Source organism: Macrobrachium nipponense, chromosome 11, assembly GCF_015104395.2.
Source record: "Macrobrachium nipponense isolate FS-2020 chromosome 11, ASM1510439v2, whole genome shotgun sequence".
NCBI classification, from domain to species: Eukaryota; Metazoa; Arthropoda; class Malacostraca; order Decapoda; family Palaemonidae; genus Macrobrachium; species Macrobrachium nipponense.
In genome coordinates this window covers 9,491,526-9,519,343 of record NC_061087.1, presented here as the reverse complement: position 1 = coordinate 9,519,343, position 27,818 = coordinate 9,491,526, and the positions used below count along the sequence as shown (strand labels likewise).

Here is a 27,818-nt window from a genome sequence, read left to right as displayed (position 1 = left end):
CTCCAGTTCCTCTCTCTCCACCTTCGCAACTAACCCCTTCGAAGGCAAGGAAGACTCCAAATTTTGTTAAAATGGCAACCTCACTCTCAACTAAAAGGCTTTTAAAGAATCTACGATTGGATGGAATCCAAAAAGACAAAGGCAAGACTTCTTTTGCACTTCCCCCCACAAGGCTAGTGGGAAGATCAGGGAAGTGGTATGAGACAGAAGAGGAAGCGGGTTTAAGAATCCCTGCTTCCGCACAAGGGGATTTCGCCAACTTAGTGGAGGCTCCTAGAAGATCTTACCTGGCATTAGCAAAAGTTTCTTGGACAATGTCAGAGATAGATCACCATCTCAAATGGCCTTTACAAAACTCTAGAAGTTTTAACTTTCTAGATTGGTGTTTGGGCGTGTTGGATGTTGCAGTCTAGAAGCCCAGATTCTATTTCATTAGAGGACGTAGCGAGGGTATTTTGTCATGTATGGACAGAGCAGCTAAGAGATGGCTCGACGAACTGGCATAACGTTTTGTTTTGCGCGGGAGTCCTGAAAGAAACGCGCACTTTTCTGTAGCTTCACAGCTAAGTCAGTGTCGCCTGCGCAAAAGCAGAATTGTTGTTCGCTCCCTTTTCTGCTCATCTTTTTCCACAATCGATGGTAATGGATTTGTCAGTAAATCTTCAAGAACGAGCGACGCAGGACTTATTGTCTAGGTCTTCGAAACGTCCTACTGATCAGATGTCTTCAAGAAACCACGCAAGCTTCTAGAAGAATTGATAAAGCCCTTTCGTGGAAGAGCCTCTTCGAGAGCTGCAGCTCGAGGGAGGAGTTTCCCTAGGGCAGAGGCCCCCTCAAAAACCAGGGGAAAGAAATGACTTTTCGGCCCTCCAGACACCAGTCAGGGCGAGACTCGCTCTTTTCGCCGAAGCATGGAGGATAAGAGGCGAATTCTTGGTCACTCGAAGTGATCGAGAAAGGTTACAAAATCCCGTTTCTATCGAAACCGCCATTAAGCATAGAGCCAATAGACCTTTCGCCCTCTTCTCAGGATTCGAAGCAACAGATCTTATTAGACCTTTTGGATCAAATGTTGGAAAAGAGAGCAGTAGAAAGAGTTGTATCACGGAACTCTCAGGCTTCTCGACAGGCTTTTTCCTTGTTCCGAAGCATCGGGAGGATGGAGACCAGTCCTAGACATAAGCAGGCTGAATCTTTTTGTAAGGAAATAAAATTCAAGATGGAAACTGCACAGTCTGTTTTAGCTTCCCTGAGACCAGGAGATTGGATGGTGTCCTTGGATCTCCAAGACGCCTATTTCCATGTTCCGATACACCCTCGGTCCAGGAAGTTCCTCAGATTCGTTCTGAAAAGGTCTTCCAATTCAGAGCTCTCTGTTTCGGGCTGAGTACAGCCCCTATGATATTCACGCTTCTGATGCGAAATGTAGCAAGATGGCTCCATCTCTCAAAGATAAGTGTCTCACTCTACTTAGACGATTGGCTGATCCGGTCCACGTCAAAGGAACAGTGCCTGGAGGACCTACATACGACATTACAGCTGACGAAGGACCTAGGCCTTCTGGTCAACTTCGAGAAGTCCCATCTGATTCCCACACAGTCCATCGTTGTATCTGGAATTCAGATGGATTCAGTGGCTTTTCAAGCATTTCCATCCATAGAACGTCAGCTTAAAATGCTTAGAGAAAGTATCGGTCTTCTTAGAGAAGGAATATGCTCGGCGAGGGAATGGATGAGTCTGCTGGGGACCATTTCCTCGCTGGAGAAATTTGTCTGGGAAGGCTGCACCTCAGACAGCTTCAGTTTTTCCTAGCAGACAAACTGGAAGAACAAGAAAGACCTAGACGAGATTTTATTTGAGAATCCCTCAATCGATCAAAGAGCATTTGAAGTGGTGGTCGATCCCGTCAAGCTATCGGAAGGGGATGTCCCTCAAAGTTCTGAACCCAGACCTAGTGTTGTTCTCAGACGCGTCCCCTTGACGGGCTGGGGAGCAAACACTGGGGGAGGAAGAAGTGTCAGGCCTCTGGAGGAAGGGGAACAGAGGTCCTGGCACATAAACCTCAAGGAGCTAGAGGCGATTCGTTTGGCACTTCAATGCTTCGAGTCAAGGATTGTGGGGACGAATTGTACAAGTCAACTCGGACAACCACACGGCGCGCTATATAAAAAAAACAGGGAGGAACTCTATCTCGTTCCCTGTTCAGGATAACAAGGGAAATCTTACTTTGGGCGAAGCTAAGAAATGTAACGATTCTAACGAGATTCGTTTCAGGACAGCAGAACGTTCGTGCGGATCTCCTCAGCTGTCAACATCAAATGCTTCCAAACGAATGGACTCTCCATCCAGAGATTTGCAAGGAGTTATGGAAACTTTGGGGACGTCCACTGGTAGACCTCTTCGCAACTGCGAAAACGAAGAGGCTTCCTATTTACTGCTCTCCGGTTCTAGACCCAGGAGCAATAGCAATAGACGCCATGCTTTGGAATTGGAAGGGGATGGATCTCTACGCCTTTCCTCCATTCAAACTCCTGGGAGAGGTAATAAGGAAGTTTGCGGCGTCGGAAGGAGCAAGAATGACGTTGATCACCCCCTTTTGGCCTGCAAGCGACTGGTTCACAGAGGCCATGTCATTTCTGGTAGATTTCCTAAGGACACTTCCAGAAAAAATCGATCTACTCAGACAGCCCCACTTCGAGAGGTATCACGGAAATCTCTCCGCTCTGAGTCTGACTGCATTCAGACTATCCAAAAGTTGGCCAGAGCGAGAGGTTTTTCAAGATCGGTGGCAAGAGCTATTGCCAACGCTAGAAGAACATCTTCTCAAGCTGTCTACCAATCGAAGTTGGGCTGTCTTCAGAAGTTGGTGTAGAAGGGAAAATATTTCCTCCTCCACGACCTCTGTGAGCCAGATTGCTGATTTCCTCCTACATCTTAGAAATATAGACAAACTTTCAGTGTCAACGATTAAAGGCTACAAAAGTATGCTGTCAACGGTCTTTCGACACAGAGGCTTGGATTTATCAAATGATAAAGATCTTCACGATCTATTGAGGTCCTTTGAAACCTCAAAAGCTCCACGAGACAAGATTCCCTCATGGAACTTGGATGTTGTCTTAAAGTTTTTAATGGCAGCCCCATTTGAGCCTATGCATGCTGCCTCTTTGAAAGATGTAACTAGGAAAGCTATTTTCCTAACCGCTTTGGCAACAGCTAAGAGGGTTAGCGAAATCCAAGCTATGAGTAAACATGTGGGTTTCAGAGAGCACAATGCGGTGTGTTCGCTGAGCCCCTCGTTCTTAGCTAAGAACGAAAACCCATCCAACCCCTGGCCTAAAAGCTTTGATATCAAGGGGTTATCAGAGTTCGTCGGACGAGAGCCGGAGAGAGTTTTGTGCCCTGTCAGAGCTCTCAAATTTTATCTGGAAAAGACCAAACAATGTAGAGGCCCGTCAGACAACCTGTGGTGTTCGGTCAAGAGGCCGGAATTACCAATGTCTAAGACGCACTGGCGTTCTCTTGAGAAAAACACCATCAGGGAAAGCTCATTCGTCCTGCACGGATGGTGATCTTAAACTGCTAAAAGTTAATGCTCACAAGGTTAGAGCAGTAGCTACTTCGGTGGCTTTTCAGAAAAATATGGCACTCAGTGATATCCTGGGTGCCACATTTTGGCGAAGCAACTCTGTGTTCGCTTCACACTACCTCAGAGATGGGAAGGCGACATATGAGAATTGCTACTCGCTTGGACCATACATTTCCTCAGATACAGTATTGGGGACGAGAAGCAATACGAACCCCATCCTTTAGAAATTGGATGTGTGTGATTTTTAATTATGGGTTTGTTTTTTATGGTCGTAGGGTTGGCCGCTTGAGGCGGTCTTCCCTTTAATTAGCCTGAAAGTTATGGGACTAGCTTTAGTGGGGCTAGGTTAGGTGGTATTTATTATGCTTCGTTGTCTTCAGTATGGTCAATATGGTCTAGTCACATTGTGGTCACGCTCCCGTTGACAGATCATCTAGAACTATCCAGCTATACAGGTCACTACCTTGCTGGAAATTCTAGTTAAGCAGAAGCAGGCTTGGGTGACAGTAATCACGAAGTCAGCTATGCTAACAGGTAAGGAACCAAGATGCCAATCATCTGCATGTGAAATGTTTCCAAAATCCTTCTATTCTGTCCCTTCCCACCTCCAATGGTGGGATTCAGCTATATATATATCTGGCAGGTAAGTGTCATGAACAAAATGATATTGTCATGATACAATAAAGTTTGTTCATACCTGACAGATATATATAATCAAGTACCCACCCACCTCCCCTCAGGGGACAGTGGTAGAGAAAATCTGAATAGAAAATGGGAATGGTTCCTGGTATCCGCCTCCCAGCGGCGGGAATGGGTACTAACCACCTAGCCGACCACTGCGTTTGCCGGAAGTTTCGAAATTCTGTCGGTCGTCAGAGAATACAGCTATATATATATCTGTCAGGTAAGTATGAACAAACTTTATTGTATCATGACAATATCATATTTATGATAAAGAAAAACATGATTTACTGTAATGATTACAGCACCCAACTATAATATTAATGTATAAACAGCAAAATACAGCAATAAAAATCTATTTTTGTCTTTTCTTTATGTTTAGAATCAGCTGATGCACGTTTATTACCGAAAGAATTATTTTGGAAAACAATTTAGTTGCTAAAAGAAACTAGTTATTATTTTTAACTTTTTACATAATAGTTTATGATATTATGATACAGTAATTCATATTTCATTGAGAGAGAGAGAGAGAGAGAGAGAGAGAGAGAGAGAGAGAGAGAGAGAGAGAGAGAGAGAGAACAGCTTGGGATGAGAGTAACTGTTGAATAGCTTGAGAGAGCAGCTTGGGACGAGAATACTCTTATTAGCTTAGCTGGAGAATAACACAATGAAATTTGTATTTTAAATATTTTTATGGTGATAAGAGATGAAACATGGATAGTGATAGGATATTCTTTTGTATACTGTTATAATGTGAAAATCATTTAGACAACTATAAAAGTTGTATTGAAGCAGCTTCGTAAATCACAGAATAATAGATCAGTATAATAGCTTTTTTCTGTAAGTGATGAATGAGAGAGAGAGAGAGAGATTTTGCTATTTACATTCATAGTATTTGAAAATTTGTAAATGAGTGTATCCTAAAAATGCATTTAGTCATGAAAAGAAGAAGAAAACAGTAATTAGTGAATCTTGCTCTATGATAAAATTCGAGATTTTGTTAATTTTCCAGGGATATACGTAGTATTTGGGCTCCACAAAAAAAGTAAGTACAGTGATTTATGACAGAATTTAGAGGATACTTACTTAAAAATACATCAGTAGTTTGTAGAACAATGTAACCATTCACATTGTGTAAAAATAGTATGTACCAATGAGACTAGGTTTGGTGACGTCACGGTTGTCATATGTATTTTTTTCGTGAATGAATATACATTTATGATAAAAAAAAATAGTTACTGTACTGCTTAGAGTACCATACTGTAATATTAATGTAATCACATCAAAATAAAGTAATCATTGCATGCTGTAAACATGTAAAGTGTAATTTTATCTTTTGAAAAATGTATTCCCCAAGGAATTATTCCTTGAAGAGGCTTTTTACTATGAAGATATGCCAATAATATATAATATTGCATTTTATTATGAATATAGGACAATAATATATAAGGTAAAAATGGTTTTATTACATTTACGCTTTGCCGCTGATCGCAAACAACAATACGATAATCTATGACAATTATCGTTTGTATGACTGCAGTGTTCAGAGAAGTTGATTACGTTATACCAAAACAATAATGAAGTTCGAATTGAAAAGTAATGTTTTCCTAAATGTTATTACTACTGTAATTACACTACTACTATTAACATTTCTAAAAGGTTAAGAATGGCAAAGGTGCTGTTAAGTTTAACTCAATGTTTACATTTCTGCTGGCCGTTCAAGTAAAAGTTTATGTCAATGATGTGGAATTATTCCATGAATAGGCTATATTATTATGAAGATATGCCAATAATATATAAGGTGAGAATGGTTTTATTACCTTTTTTTTGTCAGTTAATATCATAATGTGAATCTGTTCATGCATTTGCTGGTTACCGGAACCAGACAAGGCTTAGCCTACAACGGACAAGCCCTCGCGATTCATACCAGTGATATAGATTGACCCGTGATTAACTGAATCCGTGATTGCTGATCCGCGACTAAGCGAAGCCCCACTGTACTACTATTTGACGAGTGTCGAACTATGATATGTAAAAATTGGTTGTAGTGGACCATTGTTTACGCTTGTAATAACACGTTTCAGTAGCAATCTTTTGATTAAATCATTTTCACAATGAGTAACGCAACAAAGTGAGTTGTCACTTAACTAATAAGGAAGTTGCTTAACCCTTAAACGCAGAAGCGGTAAAAAAAAAATTGTCTCCCGTGTGCCATAGGTGTTTCAGAGTGAGCGCGGAAGCGGAAAAAATATATATTTTTTTTAAATCACAGCGCACTTAGTTTTCAAGATTAAGAGTTCATTTTTGGCTCCTTTTTTTGTCATTGGCTGAAGTTTAGTATGCAACCATCAAAAATGAAAAAATTATCATTATCATATATAAATAATGCGATATATGATAGCGCAAAAACGAAATTTCATATATAATTGTATTCAAATCGCGCTGTGCACAAAACGGTTAAAGGTAACAAGTTACTTTTTTTCGTTGTAATGTACACTAAATTGCAATTATTTTGGTATATAACACATTGTAAAACAATAAAAGCAACACAGAGAAAATATTTATCACAAAATAATGCATGAATTCGTAACGCGCGGACGTAAACAAATATTTTTTTCAAAAATTCACCAATCAAATCCTAAATATGATCCTAGAGACTTCCAATTTCTTTCAAAATTAAGACAAATGATTGAATATTACTTATAACTGTAAGAGTATTAGCTTACAATTGCAGTTTTCGACCATATCTGATGAGTTAAAGTTGACCGAATGTCGAATTTTTATATATATATATTTTTTATATGCAATTATTTCAGAAATAAGAAAAGCTAAAACCTTCAAATATTTTTCGTTTTATTCTACATAAAATTGCGCACATTTCCATATATAAAACTCTATGAAATGCCTAATATGAAATGGAGCAAATATTCCGAGAATGGGACGTACGCATTTCGGAGATTTGTGGCGGAGAATACGCGCGCGGAGGGAAGGAAATTCACCATAAATCTAAATTTGTTCCGATACGTAATACAAAACCCTCGGTCCTTTAACAATAAGGAAGGTAAACAGCGGCAGCTGGGAACGGGTCGTTAAGCTTCGAACAACGGGGAGAACGGTAGTTAACTGCTTGTCCGATCTGTGTGCGCGCACCGCGCGCCCGAGAGGTGAAGAATCACTTTTGTTTTGCTTTCGCCGCAGGGTGTGTGAAGGACGTGTTCGTCATCGCTCTCTGCCCGCTTCATCGTCGTATGCTTTGTTTATATTGTGTTTTCTACTAATGGTTGTTTGACTTGAAAATGAAACTGTAAGTACACTGTTTTCATTTTCATTACTTAATTATGAATCAACATGGAGCTATCGCCGTAGAGACGGCGATTTCCGCTCTTTTCATGAATTGAACCCTTGAATTATGTCTCGGTGCCGAGGGCGGGCGCACTCGCGCCGAGTCATGTATTTTGGGCGAAAGTGTGTAATTGAAAGATGTAAGTACTCTTTTTCATTATATTTTTGCCCTGTGCGTTCGTTGCCGAGAGCTTGATTGCGTTCGGGCACGCCTCTTATTTGTATGAGTAGAATGCAATGAAAGTGGATTCGCAATGCAGTTTTCTTTTCATTTTCATTTATTAATTGCATCAAATTTAATTTTGGATCAAATTCGCTCTTACAGGGAAATTAATCCTTACGATTTATTGCTGTGAAACGTGAAAATAGCAAGTGCAGTATTGTTCATTTTTGTTCATATATATTTATGATAGCATCATATTATTATGGATCAAGTTTCCGCTCGTTACCCGGGAATTGATCTTTCCCCCTTTAAGTTCTATGAAGTGAATCGCAAGTGCAGTATTCTGTTTCATTTCATATTACTTTTCACTGCTGTGCGGGGGTAGGGAAGCGAAGGTCTGCCAGGAAGTCGTCGGAAAGCTCTCCCTCCCGACGACTCCCTTGGTATCCGATTCTTCGTGTTTCTTTCCTGCCCCCCCCACTCAGCTTCCTCGGTATTTTGTTTTTGGGGTCTTCCTTCCGTTCGGGTGGGTGGGGCATGTCTCCCCCTCCCCCCCCGTGCGTGAGGGGAACCCCTCGTGCTTAATCTGTCTGTGCTACCGCAGGTGCTACATCCCGTGGGAGACGACCTTGGATTCGGAGGTATGGGCCACTGCGGCTGGCAGGGCGTGCCTAGCATCCACGATCTGCTGCAGCTCGTCTAGCGAGCTCTGGGGCGGTGACCTTGGAGTGGTCTCCACTACAACCTTCACGGCCGCTTATGCTGCTTCCCCCCGCTGGTCTACACTCCCCATGCTGTGTCGGTGACGCAGTCTGCCGGGCTTCTTATGGGCCGGTCCGGTCCGCCGCTACCGAGGAGCGGGGTTATGCCGCCGACCGCCTGATGTTTTCTTCGTGTTGTCCATGCCCAGGACTTCCGGCTTGTTCCAGCAGCTCGACCCCCTGGGGACCCTGGCCGCCCAGTTACAGGTTCCCGCTGGCGGCTGCCGATGATTCTACGAGGCGATGGCTGGGCCGCCGTACCTGTCGCTGATGTGGTTCCCGCTACTGGCTTGGCTGTCCTTTCTGTGTTTACCGCTGCCGCTGTTCCTGCCGCTCCTGAGCTGGTTGCTGTCCGTCGCTCCTGGTTCCTGCTCCTGTCCATGCTGGTCCTGCCCATGGTGTGTCTTCCCCCAGTCCCAGGTCCTTCCGGACAGGTGCAGTCGGGCCGTGTTGCTTCGGCAATAGGCCCGACTCTGGCCTGGATGGAGGACCTGACGACTGTCCTGCGTGAGCTGACGAAGAAGAGGAAGGTGTCATCTTCGCTGTTGCTGCCTCTTCCCCTTCGACTTCTAAGGCCCATAAGCCGAAGAAGAAGAAGGAACTGCCTCCCCCCCCTCAGAAGTCTCCTTCGGGAACTTCTAAGGGCCCGTCCCACCTCGGTGGGGGAGGGGGGTCCTTCTGCTGGGTCCTCCTGCTCCTTCGGGAGCGGGGCCCGTCTCCCCTTCCGTAAGGGAAGAGATAGACGGGGACCAGAGGAGTATCGGTTAGCTCTGGTACTTCCTCGCTGGTGCTAGCGGCGATGCCGCTACGCCAGGTTCCGGCTCGGTCTCTCGTTCGCGGGGAGATCACCGAGTGTACGCTCTCCCTCGGGAGACCCGTGCAGCCAAAGTTTCGGCGCCAAGACCACGGCACGGAGCAGAAGGCTGGGCGAGAAACCGCCTCAGGTGACTCTGCCAGGCCAGCGGCGCCTCTCGCAGCGACCAGCTGGTAACAGGGTTTTGTTATTCCCCCTAAGAAGACTCCTTCGGGAACTTCGAAGGGCTCGTCACACTCCGGTGTGACGGGGGGGTTCTTCTGCTGGTCCTCCTGTTCCTTCTGGGAACGGGGCCCGTCTCCCCTTCTGAGAAGAAGAAGAGAAGGGGACCAAGGAGTGTGCTGGCATACCGCTGGCACCAATCGCCTGGTCTTGGCAGCTCTGCTGCTAAGCCAGGTACCGGCTCGGTTTCTCTCCCGCGAGGAAGTTCCGAGTGTACGTCTCTCTTCGGGTGACTGTGCAGCCAAAGTTAAGACGCCTGAGTTCGCTCAGCGTCATGACCGAGGCACGGAGCAGAAGACTGTCGAGAGCCGCTCAGGTGACTCTCGCCAGGCCAGCGGCCGCTCCCGTAGCGACCAGCCGGTACCTCGTGTGGACGTGACGGTCTCTGACCGGCCACGGGTTGAGGCTGGGAAGAGGTCCCCAGGTCCCCTCGACTGACGGTACCAGCCTCGGCTGGGTACCAGCGGTTTGACGTGCCGCGAGGACGCTCACCGGTCTCACCGCGAAAGTGAGCTCTGCAGGTCACCTGACCGCCGCTCCCACAGGGACCGGGCGGATACGGTGACCAGCAGCAGCTCGTCTGACGCACGGGACCGGGGTGACGTGCTCAGTCGAGCCGTCGCCACAGGTGAGCGGCACGGCCAGGCCTGCAGATCGATCCCCAACCGCCCGGGTTGGTGATCGGATCTGCAGCCCCCCCGCCCCACGTACTGGGTCCTAGGCCATAGGCCGAGCGTGGGGGGGGAGCGGTCAGGTCTGTCTCTCCACTACCTTCAACTTCTCTCGGGCTACACCGGGAAGAGCGAGGTAGAGGTAGGTAGGAGTGATCGTGGAGGTGCGCCGCTCACGATCCCTTCACGACACCGCACGTGCCACGTATGGTCTTAGGACCAACCAGGACGTACGCGCAAGTGATTGGAGGCGACCGTCAGGGGGGGGAGGGGGTAGCGTCAGTTCTGTCTCTCCGATACCTTCAACTTCCTCGGCATACGCCAGGAAGAGCGAGGTATATAGGAGTGATCGTGAGAGATGCGCCGCTCACGATCCCGTCACGACGCCGCACGTGCCAGGTATGGTCTTAGGACCAACCAGGACGTACGCGCAAGTGATTGGAGGCAACCGTCAGGGATCTGTTGCTGGTCCTTCTTCTGAAGGAGGAGGGTCCTGGGAGCTGCTCTTGTTGGAGGGACTGGATGGTCCTACTCCTCAAGACGCTGTAACTTCCGAGATTCAGAGTAACTTTGCCCAGGTTATTGCACTGATTCGTCAGCACAACGACCTGGGGGTGGGGGAAGGATCGCCGCTCCACCAGCAGAGCCCATGTCTCTGCTCGAGTCGTTTTGGGCCGAGAGGGAACCCAAACCGACGGTGGGTTTTGCCGTGATCGGAGCTTGCCGATTCTGTCTTGAACCAGAGTCTCTCGTCTCCGGACAAGAAGGCTCTCTCAGTTCTGGCCGGTCGATCAAGCTACTTCCACCTCCTCTACTGCGACAGCGGCGTTTCTACGTGTCTTCGGACACCGTATTTAATACTCCTTCGGTCCTCCTGAGAGGTTTCGACCTCGACGAGGACTGGAATGAGTCGGAGGACGGTATCGGCTCTCTCCTGTCAGGTGTCGATCAGACCCCACCCAGACGACGTTCACAGTGGCGGCAGACCCTTACCTACAGTGAGAGTTCGTAACCCTCCTTGGGAAAACGTTTTCTTCTGACGATACGTTTTCCCAGACTCTGAGAGGCCATCGCCGCAAGGCGATGGCTGCTCCTACTCTTCTCCACTGCTAGTTCCACTGGGAAGGCGAGCGAGTATCCAATTCCTCCCCCATTCCATCCCTCTCCTTACGGCTACGAGGGAAAGGGGAGGGATCCTACAGAGATTTCTCTGTAGGATTCCACGTTGGGGACTGCGCTAGCCGGGGGGACCTTCGGGTCCTACCTGACGTAAGCCCCGGTCGTTGAGGAGGGATCCTGCCCCATTCTCGATTTCTACGGGAATCGAGAGGACCACCAGCCGATATCGTTGACGAATTCGGTGGGGGTTTCGCAGACTGCTTAGAATTCTACGGAATTTCTAGCGCATTCAGAGTGTTAGAGTTTCTTACGATCTCCAAACACTTAGGCGAGTGACACGGTTCCCCAAAGTGGGAGCGAGATGGGAATCCCCGATATGTTACACGATAATCGGGAACCTCGCCTATGCTTCCCGAATTCCTGGAAGGTGTTTCTAGCATTAGGAACAAGGACCTGCTGCTGAAAGAAGACTATCTCACAGTAGGCGACCAACCTGGAATAGAGAAGAACGGACGGGAAGGAAATCCAGTTTGGCTTGAACTATCGTTTAGTATTCTGTTCACCATTGAAGCTTTCCTTCGAGGAAGACTTCTTCACTCTCTTTGATAGAGACCGAAGGTGGTCGATCTCCAATCCTTATTTTGTTTTCTTGAAGGAAAGAATTTAGGATGGAGATCGTTGTTCAGAATCCTACAAATATACTACGTATATTAACCTCGCGACATGATTCTGCTAAGCAGTTGAATGGTCCGAGGGGTAGGCGCATATCCTGGTTATTACTAGGATTGCGACTTAGACGAAAAGTATTCTAATTGAAACTGCAACTCGGGTTGCCTGCAACCTCCCAGGAGTTTCCAGTTTCAATTTTATATACTTTTATTGGTGTTGTCACAACAACACCATTTAAGCTTTTATATTTACCGAAAATTCGTTTCGCATAAATATAATTGATCGAGATATCTTTTTAGCTCGGTGGTTCTAGCCCGAACGCATTCCTTCGTGGAAAGGATTACATTGGCAAACAACAGGATGACGAATCAGCGAACAGCTACTGCGTATTGAATTGCCCGAGGCATTTCAGTACCAGCTGCCGCTTTGAGATGGACGGTTGGTTATGTCTTTCTCACCTGCTTTGATTGAATACCAACCATATCTTGCCAACAATCACGGACTTAAGTCTCCGATTAATGGGGATTCTCACATACATGAATGACCATCTACTGCTGTGACGCTAGTATTCATCGTCTTCGGTATTGGCGAGAATTTGAAACAGAGATATCTATTCGACTCATCTTTCTGTTTACCGCACGGTAACAGAATTCTGTAATAGTCTCTTGCTGCATCGTATATCGATAATGCGAATGATTTTGCTGAATCTGAGTTTTGTCCTCCTCAATATCTTGTATTCGGAGGTGTGCAATTGTTCATTGTTCACCCCGGATTAGCAGATGTATTTGAAAGACATCGCCTACTCCCACCACCGGTCAGCTCTACTTCCAAACGTTCAGCCCATGAGAAGCAGTTCTTCAGGCGGCACTCCCCTGTGTTTCATTACTGGAAACCGAAAGCCCCGCTTTCATGCACACCGGACAGACAATGAAATGGCGGTTAGCGTTTTCAGTCATTTGTAAGCACAGGTTTAGAATCTTGAGATTCCTTCTCTCAGATTCAGCTGGAAGACGTAGGTTGCATTCATTGCCTACCTTCGTCTTCAACGTCACATAGTGTTGTTTCTCCTTAAGCTGAGATTCAACGTCTATGAGATTTTCTTGCCATCAGGGACCTCGGTCTTTTGAAGGTAATTGACTTTCGCCTTTTGAGCTTATGCATCGCCGCGCCGTCCGGCATCGGTGACTAACAAATATTTTATTTGTTTGGTCTCTCAGCATAACTCTTTAAAGGGCGAAGGTCACGTGACTTACCCGGATGCTTGGACAACTTGCCTCTACTGATTCCGAACCAGTCAGTCGGCAGCTGTCAGAGCGCCCGAGTCAGTTACGAACTATGCTGTGGACTTAGTTCGGTTGTTCCAGAGCAATCATTACTTCGTCTTAATAGCTTGTCAGTATGAGTACTGTACATAACCAAAGTCGAGAAGAGGGATAGGTCATACGACTATCCCCTTCTTTTCGTCTTAGGTAACTGCATGACTTCTCTTGAGAAGTCAAGCACAAAGGGATGGGGATTTGTGACGCTCGATTTCGTACCGATCTTCGTAGCGAAGACTCAGAACCCTTCGGTAACTGACGATTGGTTCGAGTCCTTCACAATACCCTCCCTAATGGACTTCACCGCCTCCGATACGAAGGCCATTAACGCCCGAGCATCCATTGGCTCCCAAGCGTCCATTGGCTCCTGAGCATCCATGAGTGTCCATTGGCGCCCGAGCATCCATAAGCGCCTGTGCGTCCATCGGCGCCTGGCTTAGCTGGATCAGTAGGAAGTTTTTCTCGGCCATGGACAACGCTTACATCTTATGTCTTACTGACAGTGTCAAGTTATGACTGTCTCAGATCCTTCGACTGCAACCATTCAAAATAAGTTGGACAGTATTTTTGGTTTTAGGAAGTCTTTTGTAACTCCTGTTCAACCTTAAGCAAACTTGTCTCCATTTTCATCGGCCAAAGAAGAAGAGGATAAGGAGTCGTCTCAGACATCCTACAATTCGCTACTTTATTACTTTGTAGCGAATTCTTCAGATTTGTTCTCTCCAAGGCTTCATGAAGCATACTGTTCCTTCTATCCAGCCACAAATAGCCTTGTCCCTTGTTTTTTTTGGCAGAAGAAGAGGAAGAAGACTGAGATAAGGAAACTCCTCCTACGACTTACAAGTCAACTCTTCAATATTTTATAGTGAATTTCTCTGACTGTCTTGCCAGTAGCTCCAACATCGCCAGTGTCCTCATTTTTTAGAGATAAGTAGATTTGTCCAAGTTCCTTATCTAGTTTTTTTTTAGGCGATGAAGGAAACTAACCTTTGGCTTTCTGAAAGAGGTAACAGGGATAGGTTAACTTTAATTTCCCACCGTCACATCTTTTGACAGGAATTAGGCAATGTAATTAAAATTATCTTCCATGTGGTTGTAGTAGTGGGCTTCCTTGACTGGACTGTTGGAGCTTTGGGGCACAAGATCAAAGAATGTTCGGTGCTGGATGAGGACTTTTATGGACCTTTAACGAGACAGTTCCATGGAATTGTCTTCTTTTACGTTGGGCATTCTGAAGAAGACGAGAGAACTCATGTTCTTTCACCACCAAATAGTGTATCAGACACAGAGGTCTACCCCTCTTTACCCTCCTCTGGATAGTAAACACCTTTTTCCTGAGGATGCAGTGATTCAGGTAGCTTCTGAACTCCAGATGAAGTGAACCCCAGACTTTATCTTTCTTTCACTCAACCAAGTATTCTTGTGTTACCACTACTAGCTCACACCCTTCTCCTTCCACATGCGCTCAGCTCTTTCATGGCAAGGGAAGTTCTAGGTCATTCCCTAAATCGGGGGAAGAGGACGTATCAACCCTCGAACCGTTAGGAAATCCTCCTCCAAATCCCTGCTAAGAAGTGAAGAGGCAGTCCTCTGGGCACCTGCACGGGAAAGGTTCCGCCAATTTGAATGAACTGGGAAGCAAGAGGAGCAGAACCTTGGATTGTATAATGTTGAGAGAAGGCTACAACATTCTTTTCGAGAGCGTTCCACCCTTATTCAGCTCTCCAATAGCTTTAGCCTACTCTGGAAATTCAGAATTCAGACATTTATTGCCCAGTCAAGAGAAGTTTCGTCACTTGCAGAAGAAAGCCATGCCTTAGAGTTATTAGTAGCCTACTAACTCCCGGATTTTATAACTGATTATTAGTAATCCCCCAAGGCCTCAGGGGGCTTAGGGCCCTTGTTAGAGGTGAACACTTTGAATGTTTCTGTCCAAAGACAAAAATTCATAATGGAAAGAATCGGACAGTTTTTTGTTCCTTCATCAAGGGGACTGGATGGTGTCCATCGATATGGACGAAGCATAGTTCCATATCCCAATTCATTGAGGCTCCAAGAAGTTTCTTCATTTTGTCTTCAGAGAGAGTGCCAATTTACAGCTCTGTGCTTCAGGTTTTCAACAGCCACACAAGTGTTGAAGTACTCTCAGCTTAGCCCCCATTGTTAATGGCTGCAACTAGTCGGGATAAAAAAATCTCTCTTTACCTGGAATATTGGCTTCTTCGGTCACATTCATTGAAGAAGTTCACAGACGATGTGCAGAAAATTCCATCATTGGCAGGAGTTGAGACTTCTGATAAACTTGAGGAAGTTACAGTTAGTCTCCCGCTTGGATTTTGTCTTTTTGGGGATGAGGATAGACTCGGATGTTTTCGGGCTTTTCGATCCCCACAAAGAGTGGAGTCGTGCCTTCAGTAGGTGGACCATTTGCTAGCCCTTCAAGATTGCTCAGCAAAGGAATGGAGGAGCCTGCTGGGCACCCTAGCCTCTATAGAATAGTTCGTGTCGTCTGGCAGTTTCACATGAGGAATCTCCAGCTCTTCCTAAAGATAACTGGAAAGGGAAAAATTTCCAGACTCATTTGTGTTCCAGGCAACATCTGAAGTAAAGGAGGACCTGTCTTGGTGGGGATCAGAAGACAGCTATTAGAAGGGAAGTCCCTTCTTCCTCTGAGTCCCAACCTGGTATTTTATTGAGATTCGTCTAATCCAGGTTGGGGAGACAGAGTATTGGGGACATTCCATGAGACAGTGGTACTTCAATTGAAAGAATTGACGGCTTTCCACCGGGTGCTATTGGAAGTTTGCAGACCTGGTCCGCAATAAAGTAGTAACTGTCTGCTCAAACAGCCCTCCCTTACATCAAGAAACAGGGAGGAACACATTTTTCTCTCTGTGAAGCAGCAAGAACCTTTCTGCTATGTCCAGACAGGAACCACACCAGAATCCTAACAAGTTCATACAAGGGAAATTTAGCGTCCCGGCGGTTTAATTAAGCTGCAAGAAGCAAAATCTCCCCACTGTGTTGTATTTTAGCAGAACTAGATCTTTCTGATAGGAACTCTGGACGGCAACTACAGTCAAGTGCAAACCCTGTTCTATCAGAGTCGGAAGTGCTTTATTGCAGGGAGAAGAGTGGAACTTGGGCTAGATGGTCTGGTATTTCCTAGAGCCAGAAGTCCAGACCAGATTTAACCCAAGATGTTATGGCGAGGACATATGCGTCTTGTCCTTGGATTAGGACATCTTGCCATTTACCCTAATGGTCTTTTTCTTCTGAGACTCAGATTTAAGAGAAGCATTTACATCTTGTTAGCAAAGCTAATGACATTAAGTACAACCTATACCTCATTAGCTTTTAAGAGCTATATATCTCATATCTTACCTGCCCCCCCACTTTTATTAAAACTACACAAATTGGAAACCCTTACCTGTTGCCAATGGTGCCCTCTGTCTGCAACCATGTCGTTAGGCTATTAAGATCACGTAAGTATAAAAATATACTATTTATTACCCAAAAGCAGATGAATATAGAATAGAACAAAATGATTAACAAGTCTTAGTGACAAAAATCCAAATCTGCCCATAAAGAAATCTATCCTCCTGACTAAGAATTCACTCCCAGACCCAAAATGTCAATAAGTTCATTATATTAGTCAGGTTAGAGAATCCCGTCTCTAAATTAGCCATGGAATAGAACCCATCTGTAATAAAGATAACAATGGATAAAAGATACACTTCACACATCACTCTCTTTTCAAAGTAATTAAGTAAAGAGTGTATTTCACACTTCTCTCTCTTTTCAAAGGTAACGGTTTTCTAAGTCTTACAAAATATGTGTCATACCTTTACGATGGGGGTTTTTCTCTCCCAACACCTGGCGTGTACCGTCTGACCTCTTTGTTCTCGCCAAATAAAAAAACATCTATGTCTAACTAGTCACCAGTCTCTTCGTTAGCCTACCTACAGCTTATAAAATATATAAAAAGGCTCTTAAACCGCCTACCACCACTCTTAATAATAACACCACTTCAGTGATAAAAATATTTCCTCCATTTAATTAATAACCCCACACAAAAGAAAAGTCATCCCCCCAAAAAATTGTTATTAAATCATAACTCCCCACGACATTACCTGAATTATATAAACCCCAATGTCATCTGTTCGGGTCGTGAAACCCCAAAAATTCAGCCCCAAATATCATACACACAGGAATAATCACATGTTTATCATGTTTCTCAGCTAAAACAAAAATGTGCCATATTTTAACCACTTCCCACGTAAAATATTAACCCCGAAATCTTACGCCAAAACACCGCAGATTTGCGCATAATAAGAAAAAAAAACAGTAGAAGGAAATAAAAGAGAAAAAAAACCTAAAAGCATTCCGCCACCAAATTGCAAAAAAACAGACAAGAAAAAAAGAAGAAGAAAAATGCAATTGCCCGACAATATATCAATCACCACAACCTATTCTTTTCAATTTCGAGATATGTGTTAACCTCGACCGACCAGTTTTTTCCTCAAAGACTACAAATCTGTTTCCAATTTTCTCTTCAATGACTTTAAAAGGACCTTCAAACTTTGGGCCTAATTTGTAATTTAGTTCATTTCTCACGTTAAGTTTTAAAAATACCTTGTCTCCAACATTGATCTTGGGATCAGATGTTTTACTATTATTCTTCTGTACCATATCTCTGGTTGTGGATTCAAGATTACGTCTGAGACAAGCATGTCTCTCTCTCGCTGTGGATACCAACGCCTCGATTGTATCCTCCCCATGATGAGGCATAGTTAACAAATCAAATGTGCCTCGTGCTGGACAACCAAACAAAGCTTCAAATGGGGACATTTTAATGGAATCACTAACCATAGTGTTAATACTATGTCTAAAACAACGTTAACATATCTGTCCCAATTCTTATCATTACCACCTACAGTTTTCCTGAGAGCCTCGAGCACTTTCCTGTTTGCTCGTTCGCACAACCCATTAGCCTCGGGTCTGTATGGAATAATTGTTATTTTCTGTATCCCCATGACTTCAGGTAAACATTCCAAGGTTTTATTCACAAATTCCCTCCCATTGTCGGTTAATAGAACTTCGGGTGAGCCATATCTGCAAATGATACCATTGAAAAACGCTATGGCTACTTCTTCGGCCGTTTTATGCTTAAGTGGGAAAATATCTACTATCCTTGTAAGTTCATCTATTATCACTAACAAGTACTTGTTCGCATATCTAGACTCACAAAAATTCCCCAGGATATCCATATGTATTCTCTGAAAAGGTCTACTCTGTATAGGATACGATCCTAATTTGCATGAAGTTGTCCTTGCAGGCTTACATGCGTTCCACACCGTACAATTCCTTACGAAATTTTCCACATCTTTCCCCATGTTTTTCCGCACGAACCTCATCATACGTTTTTTCTGTTCCCAAGTGTGGACTACCGAACTATATCCAAAACCACTGGAATTAGGACCTTTGGAATTATGATCTGAGTCGTATCTCCTTTACTTTCACTGGTTCTCAACTTATATTTAATTTTCCTAACCAATAGATTACCTTCTAACTCCAAACCCGAAAAAGGCAACTTATAAAGTTTCCTGACTAATTCCCCTCTTAGAAACACTTTTGCATCTGCTAAAATCTTGCTTGGACACCTTCCGTGTCGTGAAAACTCCTGCTGAGAGCATCAGCAACCACGTTAAATTTGCCCTCTATATATTTGAGCTTTGCATCAAAATCTCTGATAGTTAAAAACCATCGAGCTCTTTTAGGCGACAAATCGGGTTTATTAAAAATATCCAGTAATGGCTTGTGGTCTGTAAGAACTTCTACTTTATTCCCCATCAGTAACATTTTAAAATGAACTAAGCTCGACACTATTGCAAAGGCTTCTTTATCTATGGTGGCCATGGACTTCTCATTGCTGCCCTTTGTCCTGAACTTCCTGCTATAAAAAGCTATAGGATGAAATTTCCCATCGAACTTTTGCATAAGGCAAGCACCTATACCTTCCTGGCTTGCATCAGTCATTAATGTGAAAGGTTCGCTAAAATCTGGAAACTTCAAAACAGGGGGATTCATTAGCGCGTCCTTGAGCTTTTGAAAACTCTCCGCCTGGGGTTCCTTCCATTGAAATTGAACGTCTTCCTGCAATACATCAGTTAGGGGAGCTGCTATATTAGAGAACCCTTTCACAAACCTCCTGAAGAAACCAGCGATACCCTGAATGATTTAATCTCTTTCTTTGATCTGGGGGTGCGAAAGTTCGCTATTGCTTTGACTTTATCATCATTTACTCTAACCCCTTCCTTAGATATGACATGGCCTAGATATGTGATCTGCTTTTTCAAGAACGAGCACTTGGCTAGCTTAATTTTCAACCCCGCTAATCTAAGCCTCCTAAGTACTTCTGTAAGCACTTCCAGGTGTTTTGCGATCGTGTCTGTTGCAACTAGGATGTCATCCATATACACAAAAACATTTTTGCCCAATAATCCGTGAAAAACTGTGTTCACCAACCTGATAAAGGTCATCGGACTGCCCGATAAACCGAAAGGCATTCGCGTAAATTCATAGTGTCCCTTGGGCACTGAAAAAGCGGTATATATTCCTGGCTACTCTCACTAAGAGGGACCTGTAAGAAACCCTGCACCAAATCAATTGAGCTATAAATATTATGTCCCCCAATTTCAACAAAAAGATCTGGTATGCACGCAACTGGGTAGCCGTCAGGGGTCGTCTTCTCATTTAAATGTCTAAAATCGACGTATAGACGGACAGAACCTTCTTTCTTAGGCACCGCTAACAAGGGAAAGTTGTAAGGAGACACGCTAGGTCTAATGATTCCTTCTTCTTCCCATCTATTAACCTCTTTCTCTACCTGTTCTCTGATTTTGAAAGGTATGCGATATGCAGGAATATAAATAGGTTTTGTGCCACTCTCCAAATTTACCTATGCTCTAACACATTAGTTCAACCCCAATTTATCACCGTGTAAGGCTACCGTATCCCCAAATTCTGCCAAGAGCCCACTTATCGCTTCAACGTGTTCGCTGTAATCCGCATTAGCTAAATGTTCTCTAAATATTCGTTTCCTTGATTGCATTTTTACCTCCGAAAACTCAGGTTTCCCCTCTACGATAGCCACTGAACCACTTTCACAACTCCAATCTTGGAAATCCAAGATATATATGTATTCTTCTGGTATCTCCTAACTGTATCATTACAGTTTAGCAACTCTAACCATGTAAACCCATCCTTGGATACACTGTTCACCGATGCCATGCTAACAACCCCTCTAAGCTTTTTGCCATTTTCAATAACACACACATCTGTGGGTTTTCTCATTTCCTTCAATTTAACTTTTACCATAGTCTTCGAACCAGTTAGTAACTTAATATCTTCGGATAAAACACCTCTATATTTGTGGTTAGTACCTCCCCTTTCCACCGCTCCATACACATTTCTCGTAAGAAAAGAAAAAAAAAGACACTGACTAGTGAACAGAAATTTAATTTTAAAGAATGATATTTACTTTATGAAGGTTAATTTTTATACAGAGCCTTATACAGTAATGTGTGTGTGTGTGTGTGTGTGGGGGGGGGGGGTTGTTGAGGGTCAGGTGTTAATTTGACTTGACTGTTTAGTGGTTTACTGTTGTTCACAACTTTAGGTACGCATGTGAAATATTTTGTTGAAAGGTATCTTGCAAAAATATTTCCCATTGCTGTCCTTTAAAAGATATTTTCACAGATTCAAACAAGTCAGTGTACTAGGTATTTATTAATATTAGAAAATGTAGTTTAATAGATGGTACATCAATCGAGACCTAAGTACATTAAAACGTGTTAGGCTAGTTGCAACTGGGAGTCATGAAATTTTGTTAATTGCTTTAGGGGTAGGCTGTCTTGGGAACTTTGCAGGTAAAAAAAGGCATCTGAATTTTAATTATAGTGAAGAGATTATTTAGAAACTTGCATGGAATTAATCGTATGATTTTGATGTTTACAGATGTTTGGCCATATGCCCAAAAGGTGCTTGGGTTGTAACTGGTGGACAAGATCATTCTTTACGGTTATGGCAGCGTACAAATGAACCATTGATCCTTGAAGATGAAAGAGAAGAAGAGCGGAGAAGAGAGGAAGAAGAGAAAGGGGGAAATTTAGCAACTCAGAGACCGTTAGTAGTAGGAGAAAACTCCTCTCAGGCAGTTCGACCATCTACAACAACTCATCATACTGAAAGAGCTGTGAGTAGAAGTCTGAAGTTGTTCCTACATGATATACAAACCATCAGTCTGTTACAATAGGAAATGCTTGAGGCGTAGCCTGGATATGGCCACTGAAATTGCAAACAAGGCGGTTCAGTAGTTAACTATTGGTCCGGTCGTTGGTACTCCGTCCGACCGGATGTAAACATTCCAGTTTGCCTTCGGCCTTTGATGTGGATGGACGTGTTCAACATCACTCTACCTGACTGTTGTTTGCCGTTTTCTTTGATTTTTCTATCCTGGTGGGATTGTTCCTTTTACTTGTGTTGTGACTAATTGGTTGTATAAGTTTTTTGTAATAAATACCCAGCAAACCCTTGATACGTATATGCAACCTATGTTGCCTTCTGCCCCTGGCCAGCATTGCCCTGGGGTGACGGCAAGAAGTGTGAGAAAATCCGCACTTCTTTGGATGTTGACCTGCACTCCCTTTGTTCTTCCTGCCAATGACGTGAGTGCGATGGTGAAGTGATGTGTGTGGAGTGTTCCCTTTGGTCCACATCCCAGTTGGGGAAGTTTTCCAGGAGGAGATATGTTAGGAAGACTATACCTGTGGTGGGTGGTAATATGCCCCAACTACTCAAACTATAGCTAATCCTTCATATTCCTACCTCTCTCCTGGCAACTGTCCTCTACTCTCTGCCACCAGTTCGGGGGAGGCTTCTCTCTCCACTTCCTCCTCTGACGAGCTGAAGGGGGAAGAGGAGGGGGTGGGAGCTGTGGCTGTGGAACTGGGTAACGCTCCTCTTAGGGTCTCTGCTTGCTTCGAAGGTGCTCCTTCAGAGCAACCCCCCAGCCTGACTTTGTTCCGATATGTATACAAACCCTTGGTCCTTTAACAATAGGAAGGTACTTAGCGGCAGCTGAACTGGTCGTAAGCTTCGAACAAGGGGGTTCGGTAGTTAACTACTTGTCCGGCAGTTGGCGGTCAGCTCGACTGCAAGGAGAGGAGTCACTTTGCTTTCGGCCACATTGGTGGATAGACGTGCTGCTCGCCTCTCTGCCCGCTTCAAGTCGTATGCTTGGTTTTCTTCACATCGTGAAGGCTTTTTCTCTTTCTTACTTTGTGTGCATGTGCAAAGCTTACATAAGTACGTGTCTGTTTTTGTATATTCATACTCAGTGATTTTAGTGATTTATCATGGAATCCCAAGAGCCGGAGAGTCCCCCTCACCCCCCCATCACCCGCAGATTGTGCCCTGGTGTGGAGGGTCGTAAGTGTGGGGCCTTTCGGTCCTCTGTAGAGGTAGACCCTCATGAATTATTCACTTGGTGTCGAGGGTGAGAATGCTCTCGCACCGAGCCATGTGATGTCTGTGTTGTATGGTCAGAGGAGCAGTGGGAGGAAGAAACCGCATAAACCGGCCAAGGAGTCATCGGAGGGTTCTCCTGTTACTCCCTTGGTTACGGACACGTCTTCTTTTCTTCCTCCATCTCAGCTCCCTTGTATGGCTCCTTCCCCTTTTGGGGGGGGTTATCTTGGTTAACGCGACCGTCTTCTTTTCTTCTCGCTCTCAGCTCCCTTGTATGGCTCCTTCCCCTTTTTATTTTGGGGGGGGGGGGGTATCTCGCTCCCACCCCAGGTCCTTCCAAACAGGTGCAGTCGGGCCCTGTTGCTTCGGCAACTGCCCCGGCTCCGTCCTGGATGGAAGACCTGACGGTGGTCATGAGAAAGCTGACAAAGAAGAAGAAGAGGAGGAAGGTGTCGTCGTCGTCTTCTTCGTCGTCGTCTTCATTGTCTTCTTCGTCGTCGTCTGCTGCCGCTTCCCCTTCGTCTTCTAAGGCCCCACAGCCGAAGAAGAAGAAGGTAGCCTCCTCCCCCCCAAGAGGGCTCGCTCTGAGACTTCTAAGGGTCCGTCCCACTCCGGTGGGGCGGTTGGGACTTCCGCTGGTCCTCCTGTTCCTTCGGGAACGGGGCCCGTCTCTCCTTCCGCAAGGAAGAAGACGGGGACCGGAGGAGCGCCGGCTAACGCCGGTACCTCCTCATCTGGTGCCAGAGGTTCTGCCTCAGTGCCAGGTACCATCTTGGTTTCTCGTTCGCGAAAGGTACTGAGTGTACGGTCTCCTGCGGGTGACCGTGCAGCCAAGACCCAGGCAACCGAGTCCGCTCGACGCTAGGATCCAGGCACGGAGCGGAAGACTAGCGGGAGTCACCCAGGTGACCCCCACCAGACCAGCGATCGCTCTCGCAGCAATCTGCCGGTACCTAGGGTTGACGTGACAGTCCCAGACTGGCCGTGGGCTGAGGCGAGGAAGCGGTCCCCTCGGTCACCTAAACCAGCCTCGGCTGGTCCAAGCAGTCCCCCAGCACACCGGTTCTGCCGGTGGGCGAGGGGGGAGCATCAGGTCTACCTCTCCTATCCCTTCAGTTTCTTCGGGCTACACCAGGAAGAGCGAGGCGACCAGGAGTGATCGCAAGGGGCGCGCTCCTCGCGATCCCGCCACGACGCCCTACGAACCTGGCACGGTCCTGGGACTGACCAGATTGTACGCGCAAGTGGCAGGAGGAGACCATGAGGGGTCTGTTGTGGTTCCTCTTGTGGAAGGAGGAGGGTCTCGGGAGGCGTTCTCGCTGGATGGGCTTGACAGTCCGTCTCCGCAGGAGGCAGTCACTCCCGAGATCCAGAGGTTGTTCGCTGAGGTTATTGCGCTGATTCGTCAGCACAACAACCTCGGGGAAGGATCACCGCTCCCACCTTCCGAGCCTACATCGGGTTAGGAGTCGTTCTGGGGACCCAAAAAGGAACTCAGGACAACGGTGGATCTGCCACGATCAGCCTTGGCCGACAGTGTGCTCAGCCAGGTGGACGCTCTTGTATCCGCACAGGAGGGTTCGCTTCGGTCCGGTAAGTCGTACAAGCTTCTTCCCCCACCTTTACCGCAACAGAGGCGCTTTTACGTGCCATCAGAGGACCCTCTGCCTCCCAGCAAGAGGCACTTGCCTTGGAATCTACTGCTATGGCAGCATTCCAAGCAGTCTCATGGATAGACCTGTGTTCCCTCACAGTGTCTAAAGCCGCGGCCTCCTCGGGAAACATCACTCCTGAAGGGGACATGGCTTTCATGAGACTGTGCCAGTCTGGAGGTAGGGCCATCTCCTACCTGGCCCACCAGACGGCTAACCTGTGGGCCAACCTGGTACTGAGGCGTAGGGACGCTGTCCTCACTCGAGTGACCAGGGCGGCTGGGCAAGAGGCGGCCTTGGGTCTTCGCAACGGACCAGTGCGGAGTTCCTCCTCTCTCTTCCACAGAGAGATGGTGGACACTGTGGTGGAACAACGCCGCACTGACGACAGCGACCGTTTAGTCCACCAGGCAGTCTCGAAGTTGGCTGGGCAGCCTCGAACGACTGCGGCTAAGCCCAAGAGTTTAGCTAGCGCTTCCTCTGCGGCTAAGACGATAGCTTCATCGAAGCCAAGAGGAAAGACTCTGCCTTCGAATTCGACTGTAAGGAGTGACCGTAACCAGCCCTCCTCCCAGTCCCCCTTCTCTCGAGGAGGAACCGGGAAGAAGTCGAAGAGAGGCGGGAAACGCTAGGGACGGTGTTCCCTTCACCTGCTGCCGGAAGTTGGGGGGGGTGCCTAGCGAGCCGTTGGGCAAAGTGGCAGCACTACGGAGCGGAGACCTGGATAGTGAACGTCCTTCGGGAGGGATATTTTTTACCCTTCGAGTCTCGGCCACCCCTCACCTCCAACCTGGTCCATCGTCAGACGTACGTTCCTGGTTCGGCCAAGGATGTGGCGCTTCGGCAGGAAGTAGAAGCCATGCTGAGCAAACAAGCTGTGGAGATCGTATGGGATCAGTCGCCGGGCTTCTACAGTCAACTTTTCCTGGTGGAGAAGTCCTCAGGGGGCTGGCGCCCGATGATAGATCTCTCTCCCTTGAACTGATTCGTTCGCCAAACTCCGTTTACGATGGAAACCGCACGGTCAGTGCTTGATTCCATCAGGGAGAACGACTTCATGTTTTCTGTGGACCTGAAGGACGCGTATTTCCAGATACCCATCCATCAATCCTCCAGGAAGTACCTCCGCTTCATCCTCGACAGGACGGTGTACCACTTCAGGGCACTTTGTTTCGGTCTCTCAACCACCCAACAGGTGTTCATGCGAGTGTTCACGCTGGTGTTGGCTTGGGCCCACTCGGTAGGGATACATCTTCTGAGGTATCTCGATGATTGGTTAGTCCTGGCGAGCTCCCGCTCACAGTTGGTACAGGACAGAGATTGACTCCTCGAATTCTGGCGCAATCTGGGGATCGTAGTGAATTACGAGAAGTCGGATCTCGAGCCCAAGCAGAGGATGAAGTACCTGGGCATGCTGATCGATACGGTAGCAGGGCAAGTCTTCCCCTCAGATTCGCGGATCAGCAGGTTCAGGGAGGCAGGAAGACGGCTCCTGTCTCGACAAGAGCAGCCAGCTCAGCAGTGGCAGGTCGTGATCGGTTACCTGTTGTCTCTCGAGAAGCTTGTCCCTCACAGGCGTCTTCACCTGCATTCTCTTCAATGGAGACTAAAGGAGTGTTGGTCACAGGCAAGACACCTATCTTTCTTCCCCGTGTCTCTTACGGAGGAGGTGAGGCAGGACCTAGCCTGGTGGCTGGACGACGGGAACCTTGTAAGAGGAGTGCCTCTATGCACTCCCCCCCGAGATGTTGCTGTTCTCAGACGCATCGACCGAGGGATGGGGCGCACACCTGGAGGAGTTGCTGGCTGCGGGTGTGTGGAACCATCACGACAAGCACCTTCACATCAACGTCCTGGAGCCCAAGGCGGCGTTTCTCGCTCTCCAAGAGTTCCAAGATCGTCTGGTGGGACACTCAGTGGTGTTGATGAGCGACAACACCATGGTAATGGCATACATCAACAAATAGGGGTGCCTAGTGTCCCTCCTGTTGCATCAGTTGATGTTGCAGGTGCACGAGTGGGCCGAGGCACACTCGGTAGAGCTGTCAGCCCGCTACATTCCAGGCAAGATGAATGTGGTGGTGGACAAGCTCAGCCACCGGGATCAGGTGATAGGAACCAAGTGGTCCCTTCACCCAGAAGTGGCGGAAAGGCTCGTCAACCTGTGGGGGCGTCCAGTCGTGGATCTGTTCACCACCCGGCACAACAGAAAACTCCAGGTTTTCTATTCGGCTGTGCCGGGACCCATGGGCAGCGGCAGAGGACGCTCTTCAACACCCATGGACATCCTCTTCGTGTACGCCTTTCCCCCCGTTCTGTCTGATTCACAAGGTGATCAGCAGGGCGCTGGTCACCCCCAATCTGCGGATGATCCTGGTGGCACCCAAATGGCCTCAGGCCGTTTGGTACCCAGACCTGCTGACTCTGCTGGCGGAAACACCGAGAGAGATTCCCCCCTGGTCGGTTCGGTCCCTGTGTCTTCACGGCTGGCTGTTATCCACCATCTCTTGCAAGCGAGAGGCTTTTCTCGCAGCCAGTCCTCTGCAGCTGTATACCAGGGAAAGTGGTCCGTCGTCTGTGGTTTGTATCGTGGACGGGGTCTCTCTCCTCTGAGAGCCACTATTCAGCAGGTAGCTGATTTCCTCGTTTGTTCCGATACGTAATACAAACCCTCGGTCCTTTAACAATAGGAAGTAGCTAGCGGCAGCTGGGACGGTCGTAAGCTTCGAACAAGGGGAGAACGGTAGTTAACTGCTTGTCCGATCGTGCGCGCGCCCATGCGCCCAAGAGGTGAAGAACCACTTTTGCTTTCAGCCGCGGGTGTGAAGGACGTGTTCGTCATCGCTCTCTGCCCGCTTCATCGTCCTATGCTTTGTTTATATTGTGTTTTCTACTAATGGTTTGTTTGACTTGAAAATGAAACTGTAAGTACACTGTTTTCATTTTCATTACTTAATTATGAGCCAACATGGAGCTATCGCCGTAGATGCGGCGATTTCCGCTCTTTTCATGAAATTGATACCCTTGAATTATGTCTCGGTGCCGAAGGCGGGCGCGTTCGCGCCGAGTCATGTATTTTGGGCGAAAGTGTGTAATTGAAAATGTAAGTACTCTTTTCATTATATTTTTGCCCTGTGCGTTCGTTGCCGAGAGCGTGATTGCGCTCGGCACGAGCCTCTTATTTTGTATGAATAGAATGCAATGAAGTGGATTTGCAATTGCAGTATTCTTTTCATTTTCATTTATTTAATTGCATCAATTTTAATTTTGGATCAATTTCCGCTCTTA

General features: G+C 46.4%; 1 protein-coding gene across 2 annotated transcripts in view; it reads left to right on the top strand.

The window, feature by feature from the left end:
- The window catches only part of LOC135219951 (WD repeat-containing protein 3-like), a 271,400-nt gene that overhangs the window by 203,945 nt on the left and 39,637 nt on the right, over positions 1-27,818 (top strand). For both annotated transcript variants that reach the window (XM_064257236.1, XM_064257322.1), the window contains exon 17: positions 21,367-21,604. In XM_064257236.1, the coding sequence (XP_064113306.1) occupies positions 21,367-21,604 (238 nt within the window). The remainder of the gene's footprint in view (positions 1-21,366; positions 21,605-27,818) is intronic.